Raw genomic sequence first — 12,367 nt, forward strand, 5'->3', positions numbered from 1 at the left:
GCTGTGCAGATTCAAAACAGGAAGCGAGACTGAGGAAACAGCAAACAGGCCGAGCTGTAACTCAGCCAGACGGGCACCAGCTGCAGCTGGCATGTGGTCTGAAGTCTGTTCAGAACCAAATACAGGGAGAGAACTGGTTCTGCAGGCTGAAAACTTTAGGTCCAGGCTCAGTGTCTGAAGCATTTCCATCATTTAATACAACACAATCCCACAGGAAGACAAAACCTGTAATTCTCCTACAGGAAATGACAGCGAGAGGTCAGTGTAGACATGGGGATTCTTCAAACGCAAGAATATTCCCCTTGAATTTAGGACTGTGGTTACTGTAGTTTTCTTTTTGTCTGTACAGGACAGGACTCTTATTATAAATATGAGAGAACTGGAAGCAGTTAAAATAGAAACAGAACAAGTTAAAAGCAGGGTTCAGAAGCATTTTTGTTACAGTCACTGAATTTCTTTTGTTCATTTTTTTATAGGCTTGGTTTATGTTGTCATATATGACGCAGAGACTGTGGTGGATGTGGATCTGGGAATTTCCTCTGGACCCTGGGATTGGAAGAATCCGGGATTTCACTACATTGTGGTGTAAGAGCTCTAACTGTATCCCTCCAGTACGGTTACTTTTGTTGCTATATTGCTGTTTACCTGTTGTGTGGCCTGTTTACCTGCTGTTTGCCTTCTCTGGCCTCTCCAGTGTACTTTTGTTTACCTGTGGTCCTGGCCTTTGCCTCTTATCGTGGCTGGGTGAGGCTACAGCTGTTTACCTGTGATCCTGCCTGTTGGCTCTCCGTGGCCTCTCCTCCTCTGCAAGAGGAAGAAGTCGTTGCTTCTCTCGGTCACCCAGAGTTTCAGAGCGTTTTTCAGGAGAACTTCCTCCGGTTTTAGCCACATTTCTTCCAGCAGGGAGGGCCCTCCGCCGTCTCAGTTTCCTGCGCCTGGCTCCGGTTCTGGACCGGCTTGATCGACCCCACTACAGCGGCCGGTGTTCGGGTTCCCCCATGATTGTCCTGCACTCCCAACAGCTGCAGGTTTCACACTTCGCCCTTCTAGTCTGCTCCTACACCACCGATTTGCAGCAGCTCAGCTGTGTTCCCCAACCAAAGCTGATCTATAAAGGACGATGACTCACTCTGTTGCTGTATCGAGTTCCCACAGTTTTATAAAAAAGAAAATGAAACAATTTTCCCCAGATCCCAGAATCGTACATTATCCCATTAAATCACCCCCATGGTGTTATGATACTGATATTATTTATGTAAAGCCTCTATGGGATTGGAGTTTTTCAAACAGTGGCGCTAAGACACCTCCTTCATCCAGAGACACTGGGACAAATGTCTACAACAACAACACAAATTCATCAGTGTAATTGTAAAGCTGTTACACTGACAAAAATTAAACAAGGACCTTAAAGTCAAACATAAAAACATTTACACCTACTGTAATAAATATTTCTCCCTTTTCAGATGTAAAGTTTATCTTCATTTTTTACTCAGCTGAATTTCACATTTTCATCTTTTGTGTTGTTTTGCTCATAAAAAGTATTATTAATAGTCGTCAAAGATTTTTTTGGTAACTGTTTTGTTAGCATTTTGCCAAGAACAATACATATTGTATATATAATAAATCTTTTAGTTTGAGTGAATTATTTTTTAATTTTATAGCAAATTTCTTATATGAAGATATTGGCAAAAATGTGCCATAATAGGCTGAAACTTGTTGGTGTTCACAAAAGGCAATAAACTTTTTTTTTATCAGTTACACAACACAAGATGCTTTAGTCTACAAAATGTAAAAAATAAAATAAATAAACCCCATGCAGCATATATAAATTAATTTTTGAATTCTCAAAGTGTGGACTACTACTACTACTACTACTACTAATAAATAAAGACGAACCATTTTATAAACACAAAAATAAATTAATGACTTTTCTGGTTCTTGAAAAACAGGGACAGAGTGACACCTCTTCACTATTATTGTCTTCCCTTTCCGTACTTAGCCGACTTTCTCTTTCGCCAGTTCCGGTTGAAAGCCACTAGCCGTCCCGTGATTGGCTGTTAAGAAAACAGCAGCGCACAGGTGCTATTAATAGGTTATTATGAAACTGATATTGTATAAATTCAATCCATTCACTATAATTAAAAAGACCTGAAGGCACAAAATATCCTGTTATTTTCTGCTGTTTAAGGCCCAAAATCCGCAGTCATTGTGCAAAAGCAACCTGTAATAAACAAATCAAGGTTCTTTGTGTTACTGTCTGTCCACAGCTCAGCTAGTTCTACAGGTTGAATGCTGATTACAATATGCAAATCCTGTTTCAATGTTTCAACTAGCACCTGACTGTTGTTTTAAGGCAGCCATGTGAATCTGTCTTTTATAGAAACAAAAGACAACAACAGAAGTATATATTATAATGTTTCTCAGTGGTTATTTGTCACTTTTAAAATAAAATGAGCTCTTGTGCCATAATAAAATACTGTTTTTTTCTTACATACATTGACACAGACACCCAAACCCTTAAAAAAAAAAAAACTCCTTCTAGTGTGCCCTGGATCACCTTGAATAAATCATCATGAGCCAATAGTTTACACAGCCTGATTAAGCCAGGGCACATCAGGAAAAATGTGTAAGGGTGCATGATGTTAACCCACCTCCACACATACACACTGCCTGCCCTCTGTGCAGTGCATGTGTGTGCGCCCTGGTTCCTCACAGTTCCTATCAAGTAAACAAAGCACGTCAGACGACACATTTCCAGGTTCAGAATCCGAACCAGCAGTGGGCCTGCTGAAATAACATCGCCCGATTGTTGTGTGTCAGTCACTTTGTGTTCATTTATTTATGGAAAATGAACATTGTGCACTCAGTGTAAACTACATTGATATGAATCCTTTGACACAGACCTGTAATGTCATTTACTTTTGTGAATTATATTATAATCATTATTTATAGATATGTTAACAGATTGATTGCGTTAAGACTGCTCGAACACAGAAGTGAGCGAGTCACAAAAATAGACTGACCCAGGTGGCTGACTTCGATGCAGACAGTGTAGTTTATTTACAGTGATGTATAAGTGACAAGAAATGAACAGGTGAATAATACAGGGACCGGGTGTCGAGCTTAGGAGTGTACACAGTTAATGATGGAGATTATGCAAAGAGGACCGGGCTGAGGACACTGGGACTCACTCCTGGACTGGTTGGGTTTGATGCTACTGAAGACAAACAGAAACAGTACATACGGTGAGTTGTAGACTGTGCATCGACCTGCAGGGTGGTGAAGAGCAGAGTGGAGGAGGTCCGTGGTCCGAAGGAGCGGCTGCAGACACGGAAACAAAAGGACTGCACACAGACGTAATCCGACAGAAAACAAAAATCTATGCTTGTGTCATAACCACAAAATACGTCTAGCGTTGGAATAAAATCATCGTAACGACACATACATTAAGTCAAACACAGACGTTATAAATAGATGTTTTTTTATGAAACTACAGATCATAGATTAGTTTCTAAAGGATAGAGTAATCAGGTAAAGGGAGAGAAAACAGAGTGAGGGGAGTGAGAAAGGAGGTGCAACCGGGCAAACCTGACAGATTACTCTGTGTATAAGGTGTCAAATATCAGAGGATGCCCCTCATTATTCCTTGGAATGCAACTATTTCTCCAAAGAACATTCATTTTCAAGTAAAATGAGACAGGTGACATATGAAAGGAAAACCCAACATAAAGAGTCCCACTTAGGTGCTGGACCACCACGTGCCACCACAACAGCTTCAGTGCACCTTGGCATTGATTCTCCAAGTCTCTGAACTCCACTGGAGGGATAAACATGGCGGTGGTTGAGACGCTGTCTAACGTGTCACTTCAACATCTCCCATATGTGTTCAACTGGGCTGAGATCTGGTGGCTGTGAAGTCCACAGCATATGATTCGCATACATTTCAGACTCATCAAACCATTCAGTGACTCCTCGTGCCCTGTGGATGTGATTTTTTATTTCATTTTAAAAAAGGAGTGCCTTAACAATGTGGGTGTGTTTATATATACTTGTGGGGATGGAACACCGGGCGCACACTGCTTTGCGGGGACAAGAAGTCACCAGTTCTGGTCCAGTTCGGACCAGTATCCAGGCTCAAAAGGACAGGTTAATGAAAATAATTGGAGCTAAGCAGTAGGGTAACATGGAAAAATTATTATTCAACCATTCAACCCAAATGATCCAAACATCACATTTGAACAGTTCTCTTTGAAGGAAAAAATGGTCCCTTTAAGGGTAATCCAGATCCTGCTATATCCCTCAGTTCAAGTTTGTGAGTTTATACCGTCATCCCGCATGCGTAAATGTCAATCTGTCAGTCACAATATAGTCCCAGGTCCGTTATAACAGTCAAACCAGTCAATTCTCCCCTTATCAAGTTATGAAACTAAGTGGGCCCACCGCACAGGTGCACACTCTCCAGAAGGTTGAAGGAAACATGGGCTCCTTCTTGGTTCATCCCATATCTTGGTCCCATTACGGCTCGCCATCTCCTTCGTCAAGGAGAAAGATGATCCAAATCGAAGATCCAAATCCAGTGAGTTCAGGTGGTTCTAAAAAAACCCAACCTGTACAATAACAAACTTGCGGTTTATAATCTACTTCTTCTCTTATATGGCCATATATAACATCACGTTCAATAACACTGATAGGTTACAACAGTAATGCTCAACCCAATGTATTACCAGGTTCATGTTTTTCCCTCCTTCTGCAGCACTGTCTTTTCCTCTTTTTTTTCGGAACTAAGAAACTCCTCAACAGGAACCACTTCAAAGTACTACAAAAATAAAATATGCTGCCAAAATAAGGGTTTGCTGGCAATAGTATAATGTGAACAATTTACTTCCACTTACTGGGTTACAGTAACGTTATAGCAAGTTCCGGGTTTGGTTAAGGTGAATGTAAGTCTATGTATGGACCCTGTAAGTGATGCCTACAAGGATGTGTGTCTGTCTGTCTTTTATGGTTTTGTGGCTAAAATTTAGTTTTGTACAATTGCTGTGAGGACATTACTTTATTATAAAGACATTTTAGCCAGTCTTCACAATTTCAAAAGAGTTTTTCAGGGTTAAGACCCGGTTTTAGAGTTCAGGTTAATATTGTGTTAGGTATTCAGTTGTAATGACTCCTGGTTAAAAAATGCATTATGTCAATGAGTGTCCTCGCAACTATAGAAAGACCAATGTGTGTAAACAGCACGTGTCAGCAGCCACAAATGAAATGTTGCGCTCCCACTCCTTATATGGTCGTATTGAGCCTCAACGGGAAGTTGGTGTTACTTTTATTATTGTCCCACTGATAAATGATGTGTTCCTCGTGTTTTAAAATAGAAATGACCGATCTGTAGTTTCATAAAAAAACATCTATTTATAACGTCTGTGTTTGACTTAATGTATGTGTCGTTACGATGATTTTATTCCAACGCTAGACGTATTTTGTGGTTATGACACAAGCATAGATTTTTGTTTTCTGTCGGATTACGTCTGTGTGCAGTCCTTTTGTTTCCGTGTCTGGGAGGAGAACGGTGGTGTGATTTTAGAGGATAGATTTATCTGTCAAAATGCAGGTTGGTAACGTTTTATAAGATTTTAAAACAGTTAGATCTAACGTTAGTGGATGGGAACATTTAACTTCGGTCTAGTACGTTGAGATAATTTTAGAGCACAGTGTTAAAATGTAGCTAAGTAGTGTAGCCGACAGTTCCGATGTTAGTTGTATTAAGTAGCCCAGTACTTAATCCCCCAGACCTGCCAAAAGCAACAAAGAGGAGACGTTGACATTAGCTGGTACTAAATATGAAACGATTCAGGACAATGCTAAGCGACCGACGTGTCGTATTTGACCCACCTATGTTTGTGAAGGGCGTTAAATATAACGTTACTAAAGCTTTTAAGTTGTGTAATGTTTGTTCTATTTGTCAAAGAATAAAGAGTCAACCTCACTGTGTTTTCCCCGTTTAACGTAGTTGACACCCAAATAATAAATCATCCAATGTAGTCTCTGATCTAGACATGTCAAATTTGGACTAGACTAACAGGTGGAGTATAAGTCAACAGTTTCATATGTTAATTTGTATATTTGTTCTGTTCAAAGTGTACTTAAAATTAAAAAGGACCCCAGGCACAGAGACTTACAGGGGTCACAGTTTCAGTCCAATCCAGGGTTTGTACAAGCTTGTTGACATGTGATCCACAAGAAGTCCACATAGTTTGTGCTAACAAACATATCCTGTGCAGGAACGAGTGTCCTTATGCACTCACTGTTTTTTAAACAGCACCTTAGCAACACTGTCCACTTGTCTGTGGAAAATAAATAAGAGGATCACTGTTGATATCGCCGTATTTCTGTGTCAGTGGATTCAGGTATAATATTTTTAATACTGGTGTCTCGTTTAGAGGGGATGAGGTGAGTTTTAAGAGTGAGTATATTACGTTTTTTTTTTAGCTTACAGTCCCTGTCCTTCAATCAATTGGAGCGATAAACCTGTGTAGGGAGTTTGCACAGAATATAAATTAAACCCTGACTTTGGAAATTTGTCACTGATCCACAGAAACAAAAATATGCCACATACCAGAGCTAAAAGCCTGTGTATAACGGTATTTGTACATATGCTTTGTTTTCTCCCCAGGACCCGAACGAAGACACAGAGTGGAATGATATCTTGAGGAAGAAAGGCATTCTTCCTCCCAAAGAGATACCTAAAGATGATGAAAAGGAGGAGCTGGGCCTCCAAGAACACTCCGTCGGTAAGTGAGACAGGTTGGGATAAATATCAAAGTGTTTTGTTTTTTGATGTGGGAGATATGTTTCCTCATTACAGAGCATCATTAAAAGTGTCATCCAAATCAATTCAGCCTGTATGTTTGTTTTATTTGTACCACTGAAAACCATGTAAATGATATTTATTTAATATTTCTATTTAACCTGTCGAAAATCCTGTCGAGATCAGTATCTCTTTCTCAAGGAAGGCCTGGCCAAGATGGCAGCCATACAGATTTACAACATATTAAACCTCAACACATCAAACATGCAATTTGATATTTCTGAAAGAGTTCAGTCTATGATAGTTTGATCCGATTCAGCTCATCACCATGTGTTAGAACATGTAACATCAGCCCCTGTGACTGTTGTTGTTGGTTCTCTGAACAGTTAAAACATATGAGAGCATGACACTAGAAGAACTGGAGGAGAATGAAGATGAATTTGGTGAAGATGATGAGGCTGCCATGGAGATGTACAGGTGAGTTTCCAGGAAAAACACAAGCAGAAAAAAATGCTTGTTATTGGCCTGAGTTTCAACGTAGAGTCACCAAACCAGACAGACTGTGTGTTGTGGTTGTGTTGATTAACACATACTACCAGATATTTTAGTTGCAAATTACTTACCATTTCCTTTGGTGCAAAGTTATCCTTCACAAGAATTCACAAATTGATGCCAAATTATCCAGCTCACATATGAATCTATGAATGTGACTGAAGCTCTCATGGCAATAACTGGAGTGGATTGAGACTCTAGTCAGTCTACATTATGTTGTCTGTACTGATGTGAGTTGTCTCCTCACAGACAGAAGCGTCTTGCAGAGTGGAAGGCGACTCAGATGAAGAATGTGTTTGGGGAGATGGGAGAAATCTCCGCGCAGGACTATGTGAAGGAGGTGAACAAGGCTGGAGAGGGGATCTGGGTGGTGCTGCACCTCTACAAACAGGGGTAGGGCCTCCTACATGAGGTTTTATGCTGCTGTGAGATTTAAGTGAATGCACCTTCTAATCTCTTAAGTTCTACCTTTTTTAGTTTTTCAATCAACTTTTCAGATGTGTGCTATTCAGTGAAGTGATATATGAACTATTTTATTTGTTGTGGCTGTTGGAATGTCAGGTGTAAGTCAAAACTCATCCACTTTATGTTTACAACTGTTTGTTGTAAAAATCTGTTTCTGGGAAATGAATCCAAAACCCTTTATGGTAGAAGATGTGAGTGTACGTGCTGTGCAGGACTTAAAACCCAAAGCTCTGACAGTTTAAATACTACCTTTAGTGTTGCTGTTTTAAAGACGTGTTGATTAATGCATCAGATGAATGACAACGATTTTGATAGTTGTCATTCAAACGATAATCTTCCTTTGTAAATTGCATGTCTTTTGTTTTGGGCCGTTGGGCGATCTGAAGACATCACATCAAGTTCTGGGAACATTTCACTGTTTTCTTCTCACAAAACAAACTGATAGTGCAGCACTAACAGCTCTGTCCACGCTTTCCTGTCCACTCTTGTCATTTCCCAGCATCCCTCTGTGTTCCCTCATCAACCAGCATCTGAGCGCGTTGGCCAGGAAGTTTCCCCAGACCAAGTTCCTCAAGTCCATCTCCACCACCTGCATCCCCAACTACCCCGACCGCAACCTGCCCACCATCTTTGTCTATTTTGAGGGGGAGATGAAGGCTCAGTTCATCGGCCCGCTGGTCTTTGGGGGAATGAACCTCAAAGTCGAAGGTAGGAGGAAACTTGAAATCCCTTCAAGCAGCTATTGTTTCATTTTCTCCATGGAAAATATTAGTTTTTTAAACTCAGTATATTGTTTACTAAACCCTGAATACAGTCACATTCAGTACACCTGAGGAAAGGGTGTGTAATGTGTCCTGTCTGTCTTCCAGAGCTAGAGTGGAGGTTATCAGAGACGGGGGCGGTGAAGACGGACCTGGAGGAAAACCCCAAGAAGCAAATTGAAGACAAGCTAATGTCATCAATCAGATGTTCGCTTCCTGTACGAAAGGACAGTGACTCTGAGGACGAGGACGATTAGAGGAAATGTCACACCAGACCAGAAAGACCGTGTGGCTGCTACATGGGAAACACTCAAAGGACCTTGAATGGTTTGCAGGGACGGCGCCTCCTTTATCCACAAGTACATGCCATATTGTAACCATGGCGCTCAGTCCTGCTCACGGCACCTTGACAGGACGCTTGGCTGGAGAGAATCACACCTGTACAGCTCCATGAGAACGTTGCACAACACAACAATAACCCCTTTGTAATTACAATAAATATCCAACTCCATCACCTGAATTTTTACAAAAGCATCAAACACAAATTTAATCTTTTTTTTATTGTTTCATGATAATTTTGTCACAATGTACATGTAAATTAAAATCTGCTAGATTAAACGTGAGTTCACCTCTTTGCCACCGTCATCGTTGCCTGGTTTTAAGAGCTTTTTTGAGCAATGTGTTTGTATTGTGTGACGCCCTTTTTGTGTGTAATAGTGAACATTTCACTTACACCGATGGACATTTGGAAGCAGGAAGACACATGGCAGTGCAGTGCTATTTCTCCATCTATACAATAATTTATTTTCTCTGAACAAAGAATCATGCTCCTGTCTGGTGAGGCGTTGAAGATGCTGTGTCACTCCATTGGTCATTGTTGGGTGTGATGTCCACAGGCGAAGCGGCCTGCTGCTCTTCTTTTACATCTGATTTCCTTTTCTTTTTCTTTACAACATCCCCCCCGGCAGCCCTCGAATCTTCTGGTTTGTTAGCAAGACAGAAAAAGACGGAGTCAGTGTCAGCAGTAAATTGAACCTGAACATTGGTGTCATTGACTTTTTGTTTTGTTTGTTTTATTAAAGGAACAATTGAGCCTTTTGGGAAACATGCTTAGTTCCTTTCAAGCAGAGAATAAGACAAGGAGTCAGGGTGCATTTTATTTATACCGCCCAATACCACAAATCAAGTTTGCCTGAAGAGGCTTCTGTGCAGTAGAACACTAGTATCACTCTCGTCTCTGTTAAATATGAAGCTACAGCCCAAAGATGGTTAGCTTAGCTTGACACAGAAGAACTGCATGAAGCAATAAAAAACAGAGCTATGACATGTTATTTATCTTTAGAGGTGCTGATTTATGGGTCGTGTTACCTTTGGAGAAACAAGCAGGCTCATTGTTTCCAGACAAACTGCTGTTGATCATTTCATCTACATAATTCCCAGTAAGAAGTGCATTTCCCAAAATGTTAAACTGGTCTTTTAACTACTGGATCCTTTTACCTCTTCAGGCCTCTAACAGATACTCAGATGAAACAAAAAGGAGAAAGTCATTGGTTGAGCTGCTCAAAACTGACACATAAAGGGAGTCTGTAACAAGGTGTCGCCAGCTACAGTAAAGAGGTTTGAAGCCAACCAAAGAAAGTTTCCTGTGTCCTAACTGAACTGAGGTAATCCTCCTCTCATATTTCAACATCCCACCTAAACCACGGTTGTCTCCAGGTGCCTGTTGTACATCTTCAGTCATCTTTTGACATGCCTGTTTCTTATGTTTCTTCTCCCTTCAGTATGTTTCAGCTTTATAAAAACTCTCAGCTACAGACCAACACAGTCTGTGGGTGTTTAGTTTACTCACCAAACGCACCACCTTCTTCTTTCTCCTCTGGGAAAGTTTGGGTGAAAGTTGCATCAGTGGGTGAACTGGGTAAGACTAGAGGAGGAAAGAGAAGAGTTAGCTTCATCATGACCTGCTGCTTGACAGGTTGGTCATCTGAGGGAACGGAGGGTGGAGTTTGATCAGTGTTGATACTGTTCATACTGTTATATAGTTCCTTCAGACCACCTCCTCATTCCTTGGTGAACTGGAGTGACTTCCGGGTCGAGCAAGAATCAAGAATAAGTGAATTTGGATTCTGTTTCATGCATCTTGGGGTCTCATAAATTTGTTCTTATGCTCTAGGTCGACCTGAAAGTCGTTCCAGCCAAACAGGGACTGATGACGTTTCTTATATTGGCTCTGAGAGCCGAGGAGCAAAGAGGCTGCTGGAGGAGCCATGACTGAGGATACATGAGACCATCCTTTGCAGATGTTTTTGTGTGAGTGTGAACTGACATGTCCCTTTATCAGAACTCAGCTGGTAATGGGACACTTCAAATGAAGGATCTGATGTTAATAACGTGTTTCCTCGAGTCCTGTCCTCTTATGTTTCCTTTGCATTTTTCCTTGTATCTTACACGGGCAGAACTAAGACACAAGACTTGGGATATAAACATGGTCTTTAATGTTTTTATATGAGCCCTTATCTTTTATAGATCAGCCTCTAAGCTGCAAGCAGATGTGTTATGTTCTTTTTTTCCACCACTGTTGCACAAAGTGACCGTAAGTGTTGCGAAACCTGACTGAAGCCATCCAGTAAGATGACTCTTTGTTCCTCTGCTCACCTCTTGCTGCACAGCTCCTGCAGAGTTGCGTGCTTTGGAGTAATGAAACAGGAACTGAAACAAAGGCGAAGTTATAAAGTCAATGAGCTACTGTTGAACAAATGTCAGAAATAGGAAATGAACACAACTGTGGACAAACACTTACTCTTTTGAAAACATTCTGGACTTGTTGCTGTGTAGAAACACAATTTGAGGTTAATAGTAGAAGGAAAAATCACACAGTGAAGCTGTAGTTATACTGTATTCCTGTTTTATGGTTCCTCACATTTTAAGCCGATGTACTAAGATTTCTGCTCTGGGTTGGGATGTCTGGAGGCTGGTGGTTGCCAGTGGTTGTGATTTGTTGTACCTTAATTTCCCCTGTGTGCTGTGTTCTGTGGATGTGTGTGAATTCCTAAAGGCAAGCTGCAGCACTTGAAGTAGCTGGTTAGACTGAATGAGTGTGTGTGTGTGTGTGTGTGTGTGTGTGTGTTGCCCAGGAGCTGATTGGTTGCAGCTCCCGGCACAGGTGCTTAAAGACTGGCTGACCTCAGGTCTGTGGAGGCTCACCTCGTCACACCTACAGACCTCCAGCCAAGCACACTGTGAGTCTGGTTTAAATAATAATCATCTTATGTTTTGGGATCGTTGTCGGGGCGTGGTTACCATTTTTGTTTGACATCTTTTTGTCCTGCTTTCTGGGACAGGAGCTACAGGTAAGACTGTCCTGACCAGGGAGATCCCATTTAGCTTGTTACGTTTATTGTTTTCCCAAACTCACCTTGATGTTATTTACCTTTTTTAATTTTTCGAAAGGTTTGCCAATATAAAAGTCCCATTTCCAGGAATTTAATTTCTGTTGTTGTGGTTGTTTGTGGGTGCTGGGAAAAGGGGGGTGTCGTTTTTATGTTGAGCCTGAGCCGGGGCACAACAGTGGTGACCTGAACTTTTACAGAAAAGTTTTATTAAAGCTGTGACGATGTTTACAGCCTCAGTAGCTGAGATTGTCGTTACTATGGCCAAGGTCATAGGTCATTAGACTGACTTTATCACTGTACCACTGTCACACCACTGACAGACGAGAGGCCAGTGCTCTGCTCCTCCTGCTCCATCTCATGGCTGTTCTTCTCAGTAGCTCTCTCTCTCTCTCTCT

General features: G+C 41.1%; 3 protein-coding genes across 3 annotated transcripts in view; 1 reads left to right on the top strand and 2 right to left on the bottom strand.

Annotated features, from left to right (window-relative positions):
- Positions 1-1,116, bottom strand: part of tbc1d8 (TBC1 domain family member 8) — a 19,191-nt gene extending 18,075 nt beyond the window's left edge. Inside the window, exon 1 of the mRNA XM_020623965.1 lies at positions 765-1,116. Coding sequence (XP_020479621.1) covers positions 765-891 — 127 coding nt within the window. The 5' untranslated portion in view covers positions 892-1,116. The remainder of the gene's footprint in view (positions 1-764) is intronic.
- A 4,266-nt stretch (positions 1,117-5,382) lies between these two features.
- On the top strand, positions 5,383-9,225 carry pdcl3 (phosducin-like 3). Its single transcript, XM_020624007.1, has 6 exons — positions 5,383-5,605; positions 6,668-6,785; positions 7,189-7,279; positions 7,604-7,747; positions 8,319-8,527; positions 8,689-9,225. Exons 1-6 carry the CDS (start codon positions 5,600-5,602, stop codon positions 8,835-8,837), a joined length of 717 nt encoding a protein of 238 aa, XP_020479663.1. The 5' UTR covers positions 5,383-5,599; the 3' UTR covers positions 8,838-9,225.
- A 94-nt stretch (positions 9,226-9,319) lies between these two features.
- nms (neuromedin S) overlaps positions 9,320-12,367 on the bottom strand; it is a 13,801-nt gene continuing 10,753 nt past the window's right edge. Inside the window, exons 4-7 of the mRNA XM_020624009.1 lie at positions 11,381-11,407; positions 11,236-11,289; positions 10,430-10,504; positions 9,320-9,560 (exon numbers count right to left, since the gene is read on the bottom strand). Of these exons, the coding sequence (XP_020479665.1) occupies positions 9,528-9,560; positions 10,430-10,504; positions 11,236-11,289; positions 11,381-11,407 (189 nt within the window). The 3' untranslated portion in view covers positions 9,320-9,527. The remainder of the gene's footprint in view (positions 9,561-10,429; positions 10,505-11,235; positions 11,290-11,380; positions 11,408-12,367) is intronic.

Source organism: Monopterus albus, unplaced genomic scaffold (genome assembly GCF_001952655.1).
Source record: "Monopterus albus unplaced genomic scaffold, M_albus_1.0 scaffold318.1, whole genome shotgun sequence".
NCBI lineage: Eukaryota > Metazoa > Chordata > Actinopteri > Synbranchiformes > Synbranchidae > Monopterus > Monopterus albus.